General features: G+C 36.4%; 2 protein-coding genes across 3 annotated transcripts; one reads left to right on the forward strand and one right to left on the reverse strand.

Moving 5' to 3' along the window:
* Positions 1 to 1,521: 1,521 nt before the first annotated feature.
* LOC7465609 (polygalacturonase) lies at positions 1,522 to 3,825 on the reverse strand. The gene is made up of 4 exons (XM_002309677.4): positions 3,227 to 3,825; positions 2,531 to 2,820; positions 2,161 to 2,389; positions 1,522 to 2,046 (listed from the first exon to the last, which is right to left on the reverse strand). Exons 1-4 carry the CDS (start codon positions 3,659 to 3,661, stop codon positions 1,828 to 1,830), a joined length of 1,173 nt encoding a protein of 390 aa, XP_002309713.2. The 5' UTR covers positions 3,662 to 3,825; the 3' UTR covers positions 1,522 to 1,827.
* A 2,623-nt stretch (positions 3,826 to 6,448) lies between these two features.
* On the forward strand, positions 6,449 to 12,501 carry LOC7465608 (uncharacterized). Of its 2 annotated transcripts, none has more exons than XM_002310343.4 (3): positions 6,449 to 9,512; positions 9,609 to 9,733; positions 9,832 to 12,501. In XM_002310343.4, exon 1 carries the CDS (start codon positions 6,607 to 6,609, stop codon positions 8,698 to 8,700), a length of 2,094 nt encoding a protein of 697 aa, XP_002310379.4. In that variant the 5' UTR covers positions 6,449 to 6,606; the 3' UTR covers positions 8,701 to 9,512; positions 9,609 to 9,733; positions 9,832 to 12,501. The 2 variants fall into 2 exon arrangements, with proteins under 2 accessions (XP_002310379.4, XP_024460698.2); XM_024604930.2 differs by having other exon boundaries at positions 11,775 to 12,501.
* Positions 12,502 to 18,106: the final 5,605 nt, after the last annotated feature.

Consider the following 18,106-nt stretch of genomic DNA (forward strand, 5'->3'; position numbering starts at 1 on the left):
TATTAGACCGCCCATATTTTCAACACCATAAACATACAAAAACAGTTACTTTGTAGAACTTGTGAATGGCGGGGGTGGGCGGCACCCACAAGCCACACTAGTGTTGACTCAAAAACAACGCGTGATTCTTCTGTGCGTTGATGGCCCAATCTAGCCCCTTCACCGACCGATTTGGCTCCTGTTATTTATAGAAAGATCAAACGATCGGCAGATCTTATCTTGTTTCTTTATTTATTGACCTCGTCAAAAAAAGAAGAAGATAGAATATCTTGCATGAACACAGTTTACAGAAAACTAGTTTATAGCACAAATACCCATTTCTCGTTCTTCCATTCTTTCCCTTTCCTTTGATTTTATTTCCAACAAATAGTTTACATTTATTTGTAGCGCCGCACGTAGTCTCAAAATCCTTTTTTTAAAAAAAATTATTTAATATTATTATTAAATTTATATGGCACATCAAGTTAAAAACTTTTTAATTTAATCTTTTATTTAGCATGAATTTAAAATTAAATAATGTGATAATTGCTTCAACATAATTTAAAAAAGTATAGTTAGTTATGCTTAGTCTAAAAACAACCCCAATAAGTAAAAGAAGAAGAAGAAGAAAGAAAACCACACTAGTACTATTCTTTTCATATATAATCCTTTCAATTGTTTTTTTTTTCTTTTTGATCGGTTCAATGCTTACTATAAAAGACAACAAGTAATTAATTAAGTATATATATAGTATGATATGCAAAACAACTAATTAATTGGAGTTGCCTTACCAAAACTAACTAACTTTATCAAAGGTAGTACTGAGAGCAAATTAATCACAAAGATATTCAAGGTTTGACCAAGATATTGTCAGCAGCTAGAAAGCAAGCTAGTATTCTCGATCGGAGATAAATGTAGATAAATTGTAGCCGTCGACTGTCTCCCTTGCATGGCCATATATGCATGCTTTGTCAATTAAACAACTAATTAATTATAGAAGAGAAACATCAAAATCCATTGACTGCTTTTCTTTTCTCTTTTTTCGTTTTCAGTCTGGTCATAAATCTGTTTCTAGAAGAGAAATTAAGATGGTCCAAGGAAACTTCTATCGGCCGGCCCCCGCCCCGATCTGCTGCCTAACTTGGAGGGGATAGGGGAAGAACTTCCCATTTGACCAAGACTATCTAATTTGCCTGATGACGTCACTCCAAATTAATTTTACAGAATACATATATAGTGACCTCATTCACGAAAAGCTCCTACTTGATTACCGTACATGCATTACTTGGAGTTAGAACCCTAAGGAGCGAGGTGGCTTAGGTTTGCTTTTTTAACATGAATTTTTTTTTAAAAAAAAAACAATATATAAACTAATCTAAAAATATCTTTATAGTTTAATTAATAAGAATACCAGATAAGCATTGTTTTATTTTTTACATTTAGAACTGTGTTCGGATGTTTCTTTAATGTTTTCTAATATTTTTGATGTTTTAATATTACAAATAAAAAAAATATTATTTTAATATATTTTTAAATAAAAAATACACAGAATAATAAACAAACACTAAATGATAACACAATTACAGGAGATCACGTTATGTGCAATAGTATTTTAATACAAATTAAGCTCTTTAAACTTAATAATTGAAGAACAATATTATTTGTATCAGTGGGATTCACTGCCACACTCAATCATGTTAGCTTTAATAGCCGCTTAGACATGGTGTGTTTCACCCATTAATTGATTAATTACTTTTTTTTTTTTCTAAAAATGAAACAATCAGCTTTATTGAGTATATACGGACCGACTGATCATCAGTCTTAATTATATATTCTGATTATTAATTGTTATACACAACTCTCAGGCATAAGCACTCCAGCGCTTGTTCCACCTACGTTCTTGCATGATGATGTTGCTGCTTTATTCTTGTAAGTAAGTCTTATGTCTTGTAATCTGATTCCTCTGCATGGATTACTAGGGCTGCAGTCAAATGTTACTGCCTCTGCTGTTGCTGATGTTCCTTGTATGTTTTTGTATATCACCTGACTAATCTTCAGCCCAGAAGTCTATTACAGATTAAACATAGAACACGGTAATAATTAGATCTCATCGATCGTGCATGGTTTTACTAAAGATCAGATAACAATTAGCTTATTCAAAATGTTGTAGCAACTAATTACCTGACGAGGACAACCTTTGTTGTCAGGGCAATAATTTTGGTCGATGATAATTGGGTTCTGAACATTCTTCATAATCAGGTTTTTATAGACAACCTTCCTCACAAACCCATTGCTGGGTCTGGCCCATGATTTTATCCTTACACCATTGTCTGAGCCACTGAAGACTGAATTTGTTACCATTATATTTTCCACTCCATCTTCGTTGAATTCCTTGCCTAGACTTCCAATGCTGTAAGAGGTACAACAAATCAATCAGAACCACTTCAGTTACTTACGTACTAGGACTCCTTGCAATTAATTAAACTACAATTAATCCATGATGATCGATAATATATATAGACAATACACATGGAGGTTAATATATATTTACCTGATACCATGTCCAGGGCCACACTTAATGCCGCTCATCAGCATGTTCCTAGTGCCTGGACCAATTGATATGCAGTCATCTCCCGTCTGAAGTGTGCTGCCAGTGATTGAAACTCCGGTCGATGCTTGCACGTGAATGCCATCGGTGTTGGGGCTTTGGTCTGGTGCAATTGTCCTTACATTTCGGACCACAACTTTCTTGCAACTGTTGATAACAAGGTGAGTTGATTGACTGTTGATAGACGTCAAGCCGCTAATCAGGATGTCATTTGCCCAGTTGAATGTTATCGACTGCATTGCAAAGAGAGTAATTTGATGCTAAGAGATAAACCACTCATGAATTATGGGATTGGTTTTATTTTATTTTTCTCACAAAAATGTTTATGCATATAGTTGATTTAGTTAAGGTTTGTTAAGCTGAAAGACAGGAAAAAATTGATGGACGAAGGACCGTAATATTAGGGGTGGACTGGTCACATGAAAGCACTGTGTTGGCCATGTGGATCAGATCAACTTTAAATAATTAATTGATCACTCGCCAGCACTTGCAAATATGATTAATATTGCAACTTGTTGAATTGCTACTTACATTAATTGAATGCTACTTACATTAATTGAAGGATATGTATATAGATAGTATTGTACTTCTCAAAAAAAATATAGATAGTATTGTATATATTGTAGATTTTTTACTTACCGCAGCTCCAACAGGACAATTCTGTCGAGATTTCCTGCAAGCCCAGAAGCCAGCACCTTTAGCATCAAGGGTGCCACCAAAGACAGAAACTCGATTAGTCTCGATGAACAAAATCCAGTACCCTGAGTTGCCTAGGGCACGGTAATCTGTAGGAGCTATAAGGGTTCCACCTATCTGAACCGTAATTTTATTCTTGCACGGACCCCTAAACACTATTGCCTTTAGCAAGTACCTTCCTTTAGGCACATAAATTGTGGACGGAGTAGCCGATCTGCATGCAGCTGACCATGCCTTAAGAAAGGGTTGGGTTGCGTCAGTCTTGCCATCTGGTTTTGCACCAAACTTGATCACATTATGGGTTGTAGAAGCTGCGTTTGACAGGTGAAAGGAGTAGAAGAAGGAGAGTACTACAAAAGAAACAACAAACTTGGCCATCACGAAGGGATTTCTGCTGTCTTGCGCGCAATAAGAATCAAGGGGAGAAATTATGATCTAGCTAGGTAGGCAGTCCTGTTGGTTGATACACAAATGGCAGGTAGATCACATATTTATAGCTAGGGAGGTGTTTGAGGTTGTTTTACATCCGCTAGCTCTTGATCAAACAATTATTAATTAACCGAGATTAATTAAAGATATTGTCATGAAACGTTAATTACTTTCATTAGACGCACGTCCCCAGATGTACTTGTAGTGATGATATGTACGTGCACATGCATTTTTACAAGTAATGACGACTCTTCACTTTGGGAAGAAGTATGAACATTGCCCATGTGATAAGTTGTTGAGCGCACACTGTAAATTATGATGTTATACAGGCAACTAGTTGTAGCATGAGCGGTCATGCTTGGTTAATATTAGCGTAGATGGATGTTCTTCCTCTCTAAGTTCTGATCCAAGATTGGTAGATACGGTGGTGGCAGGAGATGACGAGACATTTAATAAGTTAATATGTTGCATTGCGTGTAAGAGTCGTACGGGAATAGCCGCCGTCTCTTTTTCTACGTGATGCGTGGAGTGGAGGAAATTAACCCGGAGGGAGTACGTACCTGCTGCCGTGAATGTTGCCGATCTTGAAGCTCAATATCCTACATAGCTACCAATCATCAATCTAAAAGAGGAGGGAATTAAGGCCTCGATTTGCTTAATTTCAACTTTGGACTAGTACTAGTCCTATTCTCTTCCTTCCTTTTGATGGGATTTTTTTTTGGTTTTTTTCTTGACGAGTACTCTCTCTCTTTTGCACTACTAATTAATTAATACGTGTGCGTGTGTGGTTTTAAAGGAAAAGAATCTTGAATATTTAAGGCTTAATTAGATAACATCAATATCCACTAGATGGGGCCGGGGGGCGGTTGATTTTTTCTTGTTCGAGGACCAACTTGCTTAGAATCGGGGAAATAGGGCAGATAAATATGTGTCTTTTTTCCCTTATTGTTTTAGTAATCAACTAACTAAAGCATGGTCATTAATACGATAACAATTTTAAATTAGAGGCGTACAGCCGTGCCGCACATCATGAGGTTTTTTTTTTTTATCTTGGAGAACGTCGATGAAGGTAGTTGAAAGGAAAGGATATTAGTTATAGCTAGTTGAGTAATTAACAATATAATTAATATGGGAGTTGCTTAAGTCAGGCTTCGCGTATCTTAATGATGTCTAGCGTTAATTCTGTGCGGACCAAGTTGGAGGTTTATAGATCGAGAGATAAGATGGTAGGAGGCGTGGTAAGCACGCACCCAGCATCCATGATGCTAGCTCTTGTACGTACGGACGTACCAAATAATTAAATGCCTTGAAATACAATTAAGTGTATGCATATATATCAGTAGAGTCCATTGACTCAAGACCTGTTGACAATGATTTGATGGCATTTATTTAGTGACCACGAAAAGCAACCCTTTCAATCAACCATGTGCACGAAACAGTTCGAGCACGACATGCATCGACTAGATTCAGGATTGATGCTAGCTATTCCTATTCCCCCTCTTAAAAAACATAATATAGTTTTTACATGCTGCGATTCACAGTTGTAACATTTAATTTAGAAATCACGACATGCATAGCGGCGATCGACGAGTTGTGCAATGTGCAGGCTTGACTGTTTTAGGGAAGAAAATACGTGTTATAAGATATTGAACATACTTGCTACTTTGAAATTACATGCATTTTATGTATTTTGATAGCTATCATAGTTCTAAAATGTTAAATATAATTAAAAAAATGTTATGTTTTTCAATTACGACTTTGTTATATTTCAGTGTTTTGTAACCGTGACAGCCACCGAACTGTACTATGTTCACAGATATTTAGGTCGCCAAAATATCAAGTTTTGTGGGCTGATAACCCAAAATAGCCCTTCCCCTTCATGAACTTGGGCCGAAGCCAATTAATAGAGACAGGCTGAAAATGAATAATGCTTGAATGAGCCCTTGAAGACAAGTCTACACGGCCCGGCAAACCCAGCCGACTCTTCTTCTTCTTCTTCTTCTTCTTCATTACCTCTCTCGGAGTGACTAATTAATCCTTTGTTGCTGCAGCTGATCTATGGTAATATGTCAACTTATGCCTTCATTCCAATCTGACTCCCTTACACGTATTGAATTGAGCCACAAATAACTTATGTCAATCTGGGGCAGTGGGTGTGATCGATGGTGCATGATAGGATCAAAGGCTCATTTCATCATAATATTTTGAAATCAATGTCTGCCCCATGATTTTTCCCCAACCCCATCTTCAAAACAACACCTTTCACCGATGCTGCAAGAGATCAAGAAACTAGCATTTTGTTTAGCAATAATTATGTTTTGATAATTTTTAATTAACTGTGTTTAATTACAAGAAACTAGTAGGAGAAATTAAGAAGTCGTGAGAACGGACCCAATTCATGCATGTCCAGGGCCGCAAGCAATGCCATGGATCCACAAATTCTCAGAGCCAGGACCTATGGATATGCTATCATCTCCTGTTTTTTATCATACTGTTGGTGCTGGAAACTCCAGTTGGGTATTAAATCTTTAAATTTATGATCATAACAAAATATAAACTGTATCACATAATCAAACGGAACCTTAGCAAGCAAAGTCAAATAATTTATCGGGCAAAACAAACGTTCCCTTGACCTGAGATTAGGCCTATTTAATTGTAATTAAAAAATTAAACAAAGCAGGGTCCAATTAACCTGCTGCCATTAATCCAACGGTATTTCAGTGGAAAACAACAAAAGAAGGGGCTAAACTCAGAAAAAGGCAAAACTCCCCCCCCCCCACCTCTCAAATTCAAATCAAATCAGTCAACTCCCTGCCAAAAAAAACTCATCCATTCACTCCCTTTTTAGGGTTAGATCTCAAACTGTAACTCTCTCTGTTCAATTCTCTCGCCAAATGAACCAATCATCAAAAACCCACAAGCAAAAACGCCAAACTGGATTACCAGAACAACCCACCAAGACCCACAGGAGAAAGAAACAGCCTCAGCACCAGCCAAGCTTTAGAAGAAACCCACTTCAAGATCTCAATAATGGTGGCATTGATAGCACCAGCATTGATAACACCAGCAATGCTTCTTCTTTATCCTCCATTGAAGCTCCTAAGGGCTGTCTCAGGTTCTTCCTCTCTCACTCTTCTTCTTCCAGGACTGCAAAAACTCCTTTCAATAATAGCAGTAATAATCAGAGACTGATAAAAGTAAAGCCCTTCTCCTCAAAAACCCCCACGTCAGCTCCTGATATGATGAGACCCCCAAAGGAGAACTCATCAAGGCAGAACCTTTTTGAGAGACCCATTTCAAAAAAGGTGGAGAAGGTGAAGAGAAACCATCCTCCATGTCTGTACCAATGGCAATCTGGTAAGAAACGCACTTGTTCTAGAAATGAAATTGCTAATGCTAAAGTTTCGTCCTTTTCGGAATCAAGTGGCAGTCTTGTAAATAATAAGCTGAAATCTGGGTCTGGAGAGTTGAAAAAGGTGATAATTGATGGAGTATATGAGGGTAGTGAAGCAAATTTGACTCCTTTGTGTAAAGTGGCCAGTGGGTCTGGTTTGAATCTTGGAGCTGATGGTAAGGTTATGAATGATGATTTTTATGAGAAATCATCAAATTGTAATACTGACTCAAAATCAACAAGTAGCAATACCAAGACACCTCCAGTTCAGCCCTCAGTATCACCAGAGATACAATGTGGATCATCTATGAAGCTAATGACAGGGAAACCGATTACTCCTGCTACTTGTTATGGTGCTGGTCATGTTGTGTCTGGGGTCACTGACAAGAGGAAGTGTAGGCCGAGAGGGATACTCGCTTGTGGAGAAGCTAAAGCACTTGGTAGTTTTGATAGTGATGAGGATATTGAACAAGAGAATGATATAGCGCTTGTTGAGAATTCTGCTCTTTCTGTGTTGCCTTTGCCTATTGAAGCTTCAATGCATTGGCTTTTATCACCCTGCGATGAGGAGGATGAGGACCAGAAGGAGAATTCTCGAAACAAGTTATGCGGTTTTCAGAGATTGGAGGTGCGTGCCATGCTCAATTCTCCTGCTTCAATTTCATCTGGCTATGGTGGCTTTTCACCGAATTTGTGCAATACAAGTGCTAACAGAAGTATCTCTACTGTTAGTGCTGGGAGGAGGAGGAGTGCTTCTTTGCTTTCTCCCAGTGAGCTCCCTCTTCCCGAGTTTCAAGGATTTCTGGGAACTCCTTTATGTGACGACTTTGCTGTTTCACCTTTAGAAGAAGAGACGAATAATCGCCGTGGCCTAGATGGAGAGAACTCTCCATTCTCCATAGGCTCCTTGGGTAGTGGGAATGTAATCCAGACCCCCCAATCTGATTCTAGCTCAGATAGACGAGTTGGCGCGTCTTGGTTACAAGTAGATGGTAATAGAAAGAAATGTAGCTTTGATTCTGAACTCAATTCAGTGGCTGAGCATCTTCAGATGACTAGTTTATCTCCCAAGAGCCATGCATCAATATGGGATCCAACCAATTCAAGTTTTCGATTTGATTCTCTGACCATGCCTTCCAATTCAGTCGATCTTTCTAAGTTTCACAAAATTTTGGACGATCGGGCTTCTTGGTTTTCTAATTCTACAATCGAGAATGTATCACAATCTCAGATGAGAATATCTTGGAGGGAAGGATTGGTAAGTCGTATTTTTGAGATGGATGAATTTGATTGTTGTAGATACTTGTCTGATGAAGAGCATGATGGCAGTGCCTGCAAAATTGATTGCTCAAAATCTCATAAGAGTCCTGAGCTCAATGTTGATGCAGCAACTGATCGCATTTCAATTAACTGTTTTGGATCTACTGAATATGTAATGAAGGAACAGGGAACAGGTGACAAAACCAAGGATAGCCTCCCTTCTCAGCCACCATGTTCATGCGCAGAGTCCATAAGCACCGATGGTGGTGGTCTTGTTTGTTCAGATGATTCAGATTGGACCCTATGCTACAAGAACCATTTGTTTCAAGTATAATTCCTCTCCATTGTTTTTTAATTCAATCAGATAAACTCTGGCAAGCTTTAGCTCAAACGTGGTTCTTAAGGATCGATATTGTACTAGTTACACAATTTGTATTTCAGTTGTATTTCTCTTGATTTTACTTAGTTTAAATATTGATATTCATTGTTATATGAAATCCATTAACACTCTTTATTCCATTGCTAAATTGTTTACATCTCATTTGATGTCTTGGGGACCACTGAAATATATGTTTTTCTGCTTGTTCATAGCTTTTATTTTCGTACTGAGTTTAAAAGACGGGTAAAAGAAGGTGTTAGGGGACATAGCAGCATAGCAAAGGAAAAAAAAAAGGGTGGTAAACATAGGTTGAGAGATCTGTTTTAACTGACGATGATTGTGCAGTGTTACTGGCTGGCCAGAAAGATGAATGAACGGTCCATGATGCCCAGCCCTTTCAGTTTGAAAATACCAGGATGTGCCATCTCAAAATAGGCAAAAGGTCTATAAAAACGAATCTTACATATGCTGGATATAGCTATTACTAAATATAGCAATTGGACAGAAAATTATTAGTAAAGTTCAAATTACAGAGCAAGTTGCCTGGGCCTGGAGGTCGATGCTAATCAAAGAAGAAGAGTAATTGTTAGAAGGTGTATGACAATGGGGTTTAAAACACAACCAATTTATGATCTCTGGATGTGCTTTGGAGTAATGGTGCGGTAGTAAATATGAGCAATTGTATTAGAAGAAAAGAGCATGTGGTGGCATTTTCAAGGAATAGCAAATAGAGGAGCTTTTTCTGCAAGCCATTGTCATTTGAGCAGGTCTGAGATTAATAACCCTTTACTGTCATCTCTCATCTTTTTTTTTTCTTGGCCAATTGTACAAATAGATTGGCAATGATAAGCTTTGTCTTGCAGTGACTGAGTATATTGATTTGCCGGGCTGTGGTCCCGGTACGAAGTCACAACTCCACGATAAAGTTGATACCAGATGCGTATTTGCTAATATTGGATTAACCCTCTCTGGCAGTCTTGTATTTGAGGTAACCATTTCACGGCTCTCATATTAAATTTCAAAGTGTGGATACAAGTAGAAGCAAGCTTTTAACTAGAAATTTCATTGCCTGATTGAACAAGCTAGTTCCAAAACAAGAAAGTGACTCAGCAAAGAAAATATCTCGTGACGTGTTACATTCTAGAGTTATATCTCATGGATTGCGGGAATTTATTCATCAATGGGTATTGTAGCGGAAATAATCTTGCAGGTTTAGGAGTATGACTTGCTGAAGTAGAGGGACAGTATGGACAAGAAAGGGTCATGACAATTAGGGGGGGAAAAGGATTTTCGGCTTCACAAGGAGATGACAACCTGAATGTTATCCTTTGTAATCAGCTTTGTTTAGTCAAATTGCTGGAGATGTCATAGGCAGGGTAGGCTTATTGAGTTAATGACAATGTCACGATGCATCTGGGATTTGTTTCAATAATACTTGAAGTAAGCATCTTACAACCAATTATTTATCACTTCTATGAACAAGGATATCTGTGGAAATTTGTTCCTGAAGTAACCCTTGATAATGTATAAAGAGCACCTAAATTTTGGTTCTTGAACTAAATAAAGAACATGGACTCTGACATTCTAGTAGACTGAATCCGAGTAAACTGAAAATGATCTCTTGGAGGCTCTTTATCATTGCTACCCTTTTCTTTTGCCCCTGGGATAATCAGATCGCGTCTTGATCTAAGATTCAAGACGTTGATCCTACAAGAAAGATCATATAGATATGCATACAAGTGTGCATATGCATTGCTTGTCAACGCAAGTAATTTGATTAAACTTATCCAGAGTTAGTTGCCATGTCAGGTAGACATCACAGGTTAAATCTTCCAAGAAACAGTCCCTGATTTGGTTTCTAGATATTACTCTTGTGCAGGTCATACTTGCCTCTTAATTTGACAAAATCCAAACGGAGTATTTAGTAATCATTTATGTTGTTTTAAGATAAAAAAGGAAAAAGAAAAAGAAAAACCCAGAGTACTCTTATATATGCTTCTATTATTCTAAGTCACCATCACCACATCTCCTATGATGATTAGGTAAACAAGAACTAAGGCATATAAAACATTTTGTTTAATTATTCCACCCATCAATGCCGGCTATGATCATCTACGGATTGTGGTGAAAAAATTTATGCATTAAGGACCTAAGGCCACTCTGCTTAACAGAATCAATGGACAGTAAAGCTTCATTTGTGCCGCCTATGGTCAATAGATGACAGCTTTTTGATGTGACATCAACCAAATCAACTTGGATTATCATAGCACAATAACTAATCATTATTGTAATAACTAGAAGTGACAGACGAAACATAGTCTTAGCAGCCAGATATGAAGTGGTGGGATATTTTTACTGGTTGGGTGGTTGTAAAAGGCCTTTACAGGTTTAATAGAAGTATGTGGTCAAATTCTTTATTACAGTAAAATGTCCCTGCTTTCTTGTGCCTGAGTGTTTGTTTTTAACTTGTATTTTGTCATGGGAGATGAGTTTGCCAATTCAAACCTCACTGGATGGTTTATGCGTGGACTCACTCAACATGACCAAGTCAGCAAAAGGAAGATATGATTCTTTAATCTTTTGCTCACTATAAAGAAATGAGAAAAAGTTGTAGAAGGGATATCTAGGTATAGTTGATGCATTCGAATAGACAGATTTCTTCATTTTGCTTGTTCAATACCATGCCATATCACCATTGTTTGATTTTGAACTTGGATTTTTATTTTTATTTTTTATAATATGATATAATTCAGTCTCTATACATGATTTGGCTCTATTTTGTTGTAATGATAATGATGATCTCATGGAAAGATTATAGAGTACGGGAAGTTTTGTTTAGTTTCTTTGTGAAAGTCTTGAGATACAATTAGACGTGTTGGACTTTTAATCCCCACATCAGAGAAAAGTTTTGTGGACATTGGTATATCACTCTCACACCCCCACAACAGGGCCACCACTAAACCCACCAAGGTCTAAAGTCTATAACTCCAAGCCTTATTCAAACAATTGATTTGTAGTTGCATTCATAGGGAAAGGGAAGAACCAAACACGGAACAGGAAGTTCAAGGTGTGGTTTGATGGAGGGCCTAATTCCTCTGGTTTACAAAGCTTTCATGAAGAAAAAAACTCGCAGCCAATATGAGTGCCTTTCATCCGGTGCTGCACGAGGTTACAACATCTCGGATTTCTACGTTCATGAAGCACCTAAAAGTGAGCTGCATTTGGAACCATCCATGGAGAAGAAAACTTATCAGAAAAAAGGTCATCAGAGATATTTTTCTGTTCATGGAGATTTCTCAGGTGGATTTTCGTCGCTGGCAGATCGCTCAACAGCTGCTGCTTCTCCTCAAACAAAGAGACTTGTGAGGTTCAGGAGCCAAAGAGTGTAGCCTTATTGGATATATAACAGGTTCCTAGAAATGAAACTTCTTCTGGTATCAAATGTCACAAGATCTTGATCCCTTTTTTTTTTTTCCCGTATAATTAATCTTTGATGTAGTCTTGCTCAATTCCTGTTGTCTGAAAATTGCTCCCCTTCATTTTTTTTTTTCTTGTGATGTTTCTCGTCCAAATTTGATGAGGTCAACTGTATAAAAATAAGGTTGTGCACGAGCTCAATGATTTGTAAAGGTTCTTGAGCGCATGCTGCATGCTTGCTGGTAAGGATTTGGTCTTTAATTCTTCCAATGGAAAGAAGGTGGTAATAAATATACATCTCACTACTAAAACAATATATTTCCCGTTTCCACTCTTCAATTTTCGTTGCGGTTTTTAAGGCAATTATCCTTTTTAAGAATAGATTTTTTTTTAATTTCATGCTGCCAACCCTAACTAGTTGCTTTGGCACAAATCATGTTAGAAAGAGATAGAGAGAGAGCACGTATCAGCACATATGAAAGCAAGCATTGAGTAAAATTCTTGGGGGTGAACGATGAGTTGTGAGGATCATTTGCTTTAATTGGTGACTGTGGACAATATATATATATATATAGAATAGCATTGCAAATTACAAAGTGTATAGCACACCTGCGATTAAAAAGTCAAGTTAGGCAACCTTATCTACTTCATTTATAGTACTGTTTATGGTGAGGAAAAAACAGAGAAACTTGCATGACTCTCTTTCTATCTTGTAATTTCGTCGGTTTTTGATTTTTTTAAAATATATAATGTATGGAAAATTAAATAGCAATGATGAATGATTTTTATATATAAACCATATTAATTACTAATAATTTATTACATAATTTCATATTCTTAAATCATGTATAGTATAAATATCTTAAATGTGAAATATATATATAAATGAGATTATTAAATATATAAGACTTTTTTTTTACTAATTTATTAGGATGTGATTTCATAAGTTGTGTTATAAAGATTTTAACGAGTTTTGTTTTAAATATGTAAAAAATCTAGGTCAAGTCCGCGGTAACTGGCCATTCACCTTACTTAACTCAAAAAAAAATAAAATATATATATATATATATATATATATATATATAGGTGATGACTAGCCATGTAACTTGTGATTTGTTTCGGGTTAGATTATTTAAAAAAAATAAATTAACATACAACATTTCCTTACATGTTTATAAAAAAATTATAAATCACAAATCAAAATAATTATAAATATATTTAATTAAATAAATAAATATTTGATCAAGAGATAATTAAGATTAAGATATTTGAGCTTGTAACACGGGCTATGCACTTAATTGTCTTTAATAATTTTGTTTTTTAAAATAATTTTTTTTATAAAGTATAAAGTATAGGGCCTACAATAAAAACTTTAAAGAGACTCAATATCAATAATTTATAAAGTATAGGGATTACAATAAAAAATTTTCCCAAACTTATTAAAGTTACTTATTATTTTTGTGTTTTTTAGTTTAGTCCTCCGTCTTTTAATCACACCCTCCCCCTAAATTATTGGCTTATAATTTGATCAAATAAGAATCAAATTAATAAAAATAGAAAAAAAAACAACACTGTGAACAGTTTGTCCACTGTGCCTTATGAGGTGATTTACATTGCGTTTTGCACAGTAAATCCTCCAATGCCATTTTAGTTTTTTAGTTAATAGTTGATAATTATGAGTGCATTGTATCGGATATGGGTGCACAAGAGATTCATCAAAACTGATTTATTGCCATCCTTGATATCCTTTTTGAAGAAAATTTGCACAAGAAAAATATTCCTAGTTAGTCTTGATTAGTTTGGTTTGGTTGTGCCTGGACTTGAAAAGGCTAAAAAAGCTGCCCTCGTTAATGGAGGAGCACATATTTGGGCTATGGTGGTTGAGTTTTCCGTCCAAACTTTTGAAGCTCCAACTCCAAACCTAGCTAAGCAAACATCTATCCCTCAGATTCCAGTCAAGTTTAGAAGGCTCAAGTCTTCGGCGTTTCGATTTGAATGAGAACAGACCGACTATATACATACAATCTTGAGTCGGTCTTAGGTTCAAGTCATGATCAAACCATGACCAAGATGTTTAAACATGTTGTATGAAACTGGTTGGGTCGAGACGAGATTACAGAAGTTTTCTTTCTTTCCCACGTTGCTAATTAGAAGCCAAGAAAGAAAATGAACAAAAAGAAGGGACAATTAATTTATAAGTAATTAGCAATTATAACTTGATACCCTTTCAAAATAGAATTTTACAAGCTCATTCTTCGTTCTTAAAACCTCAAGCAACATAAAATTACTACTACTACTACGACGTACTGGATTAGCCAAAGGAATTGTAGCAAATTCTAATATTCTCGGAAACATTGTAAACAGAAGATACATACATACTCAATGCTAATCCTAACAAGTATATGTATGTCCTGCACTGTAAGTATAAGCTAGCTGCTAGAAACATTACTTACTACTGGATTTTGATTTTTGTTGCCCATCAATGGTTAATTTACTTTCTCAATACCTGATCATAGGTCTGTAAGTTCGATTAATCTGAGAAAGGAACTGATCATCTATCTTGGTAACAACATGCATACACGTTAGTTTCCAAATATGCAACAGTACCTTAATGGCGGCATCTCTTGAGCATTCTTTAGCCAGGGCCGGTTGTGTTTCGCTAGTGTTTCAGAACAAAAATATATTTGATTCAAGTGAAGGAATATAAAGACATGGTCTTGAGAAAGTTATAGAATGATTTATTTATTTATTTTATCTTTTTAAAACAGATTTTCTATGTCCAAGACAATAATCAAACGCGAATAGAGTAATTCCTGAGCACTTAACTTCTGTTATGCTATTTGATAGTCATAATTCTGCCATCTCGATCGTTAAATAACTCTTCCAGCCTCCAAATCTATCTTTCCTATCCTGAAGAACGATTTATTTTGCACTGTAAGATCAGGGGGGGGTAGAGCCTTGTGATATATGCTGGTCGCATTCACCCCGAAGCTGCTCAGATTCTCAAAACTACACGAGTCAACGATTTTTTGCACCACACCTTGCAGAAGCAGAGCTCTTCTTCCACGAGTGACCCAAGAAGTTAGCCAAATTTTCTTCCATGAAACAATGTATCCTTCTTCAAATCTTATTACTTGAGAAACAAAATCCCGAGACATGGTCCCATCAGGGTACGAAAGGAAGCGTACGCCTTTGCAACACAGCTCAAATGCCAGTACAATATTATCCCAACTAATGAAAAACAAAAAAATCTAGATAAAAAACCTTTGTTATGGTGATGTTCAAGCTCATCTCCTTTGTTTGATTGGGTGTGACGTGACAATGATCCATTCATCAAGGCTTGGAAAATTACACAGAAAACAAAAGGAATCTAAAACTAGAAATTAAAGAAAAGGGTACAGCTTACACCTTGCTCTCCTTCTTTAAAGTTTTCCAGCACTGAATCCATTGCAGCTGCAGCGGCCCTCCAAGTATAGTTCTGAGAACTGCATATGCATATTGCAATATCATGAATGTTTTCGTTGATGGTCATCTAATATGACTTTCAATGTTCACTAGATGACTATCAACAAATATATTCATGGTTGCAAAAATAAAGTAAAAGAAGTGGCCTTTAGGCATTGCGAAGCTTTCTTGGCACAAAAAAAATAAAAAAATAAAATATAAACTTAAATCCAAGAAGAGAAATTCACTAGATTTCAGAATTATGTCTATTGGTTCCAAGTTCTGATGAAGAATATATATATATATCCTTGGGCATATTCCCCTTGGGAAGCATATACTTATGGAATAAACCCTCTCATGGTATCTCTTCTCTTCACTCCTCTCACTGGTTGGTAGGAAAATTGAAGGTTGGTTGGATCTTGAGATAGGGAAAGGCTGATTGAAGAAATGGTCAACACAATTTAGATATTGTTTGATATTGCAGTAATGATTATTTTTTTTAAAAAAATTTGCTTGTAAAATGTTTTTTTTAATTTATTTTTTACATCAGCACATTAAAACAATTTAAAATACCAAAAACATTAATTTAAAACAAAAAAATTTCAAAAACATGATGCCGCAAAAACAAACACCACTTTAGTCTAGGAGAGAGAAACATACTGTTAAACAGATGAAAGTGCCAGATTTGGACCATAAAAGAAAGGGTCATGGACTTTATTGTTATCTATTTTTTGGATCCCCGTATAAACGAGAAAGGAAAAAAAAATAAAAAAAATTATTGGAAGAAAATATATATATATATATATATATATATATATATATATATATATATATATATATATATATATATATATAAAGAAGATGGCACTATGGCACCAAACAAATGACCAAAGATTGGTTAAGGAGGTTCAAAAAATACAAGGATTTGACAATATATTTTCGACTGATGAAAGCCTTGTTGACAAAGAAAATTCAATATAAGAAAGAGAAATTCAAAATTGGATGCTTAAGGACACAATCGGATTTTGTTGAAAGTTTAGTTGAATTTATGAAGGGTTTAATTGCAAGAAAATTGATTTTTTAAGTCAATTTGGGCTTCAATTAAAAGAAATTAAAATTTAGGGGTCGAATTAAAATTTGTAAGAGTTAATTTGCTCAAATCAAGGGTTTAATTGCATAAATATTGAAGTTTGATGAGTAATTAGGGATTAGATTGAAGAAATCCAAAACCAAAGACCAAACTAGAAAAGATGCGTGGATATAGGGGTTAAAATTGATCGAATCAGGGGCAAAATTAAAAAAATTAGAATTTTGTTGATCAATTGAGGAGCAAAATGCACAAATTCAAAATCAATAATCAAAATGAAAAAGGCGGCCAACTTTAGGGTTGACATTTGAGTTTGGCAGGGATGAAATTGAATTAATTCTTAAAATCAAAATCTCAATTGAGGACTTGATTAAATAAATAAAAAATTGAGGACTGATTTGGAAATATAGACTTCTTATGTGTCATTTCATTTAAATGAAACGACGCGTTTTGTATAAAACAACGTCGTTTTGTTTATTGTTATTAAAAATAAAAGAGGCAGAAATAAACGACGTCTTTTGATGATACTGTATACCATCTTCTTTCCCTGGACGTGGGCTGTAGGCAAGGGAAGAAGGTTTTCTTCCCCTCTTTTACAACGCCTCTCTCTCTCTCTCTTCCATGTGCCTAAAACCCTAACACAACCCACGCCCCTCTTATGACCTACTATTGTGATGAAAGGTGCAAAGAGAACAAGCCCTGCGAGCGGTCCTGGGGTGGCTGCACAGTGGCCGCCCAACCACCCTACCCCTTCGGCGTAACTAGACAAGGGTAGGGTGGCATAGGTTCCCCCTTCTCGTTATAAATACCCCCTTACCAAGAGGTGCAAAGGAGCAGAAAAAAGAAAAAACTGAGAGAAAGAAAAGGAAAGAAAAAGAAAAAGAAAAAAGAACAGAGAGATAAGAAAAAACAGTAGAGGATGTAGGCAAAAAGAAGACCCCTCTTCTCTGCACCTGTTTTATCGTACCAGAGACCCTAGCAACCGTGAGTTCTCTTTCCTCTAGCAGTAGCACCTTTCCTCTCCGCCAATTTTCCTCATCGTCGTCATAACAACGCCACCGTGCGCAACCATCAATGTCAGCAACCACATTGCCCTCGCTGCCAGGTCAGCTTCCCCCTCTCTTCTTCCTCTTCCTCTTCTTCTCCATTCCCTCCTCCACTATTCTACAAGTGAATAATGGAGAGCCCACTGTTTCCGGGTCAGACCAACGCTGACCTAGACCAAAATGGTTGGGCCAGGTTCGACGTAGTCTTTTTAGAAAATGATATGTTGGGCTGACATCGGCATAACCTCTTTTTTGGGCCAATCTTGACCCAACTCTTTTAGGCTAACCTCGGCTCAATTTCCATTGGGTTGATATCGGCCCAACCAGAATAGGCTCAGCCCACATAACTGGGTCGAGCCCATCCCAA

This window comes from Populus trichocarpa, chromosome 7 (genome assembly GCF_000002775.5).
Source record: "Populus trichocarpa isolate Nisqually-1 chromosome 7, P.trichocarpa_v4.1, whole genome shotgun sequence".
NCBI classification, from domain to species: Eukaryota; Viridiplantae; Streptophyta; class Magnoliopsida; order Malpighiales; family Salicaceae; genus Populus; species Populus trichocarpa.

Bases quoted from the DNA above. Each gene is read 5' to 3' on its own strand.
- LOC7465609 (XM_002309677.4), bottom strand. From the start codon at position 3,661: ATGGCCAAGTTTGTTGTTTCTTTTGTAGTACTCTCCTTCTTCTACTCC. The intron at 2,821-3,226 runs GTAAGTAAAAAA...TTTGCAATGCAG, and splicing joins ATTGTCCTGTTGGAGCTGCG to TCGATAACATTCAACTGGGC. The intron at 2,047-2,160 runs GTAATTAGTTGC...AATCTGTAATAG, and splicing joins ACAAAGGTTGTCCTCGTCAG to ACTTCTGGGCTGAAGATTAG.
- LOC7465608 (XM_002310343.4), top strand. From the start codon at position 6,607: ATGAACCAATCATCAAAAACCCACAAGCAAAAACGCCAAACTGGATTA.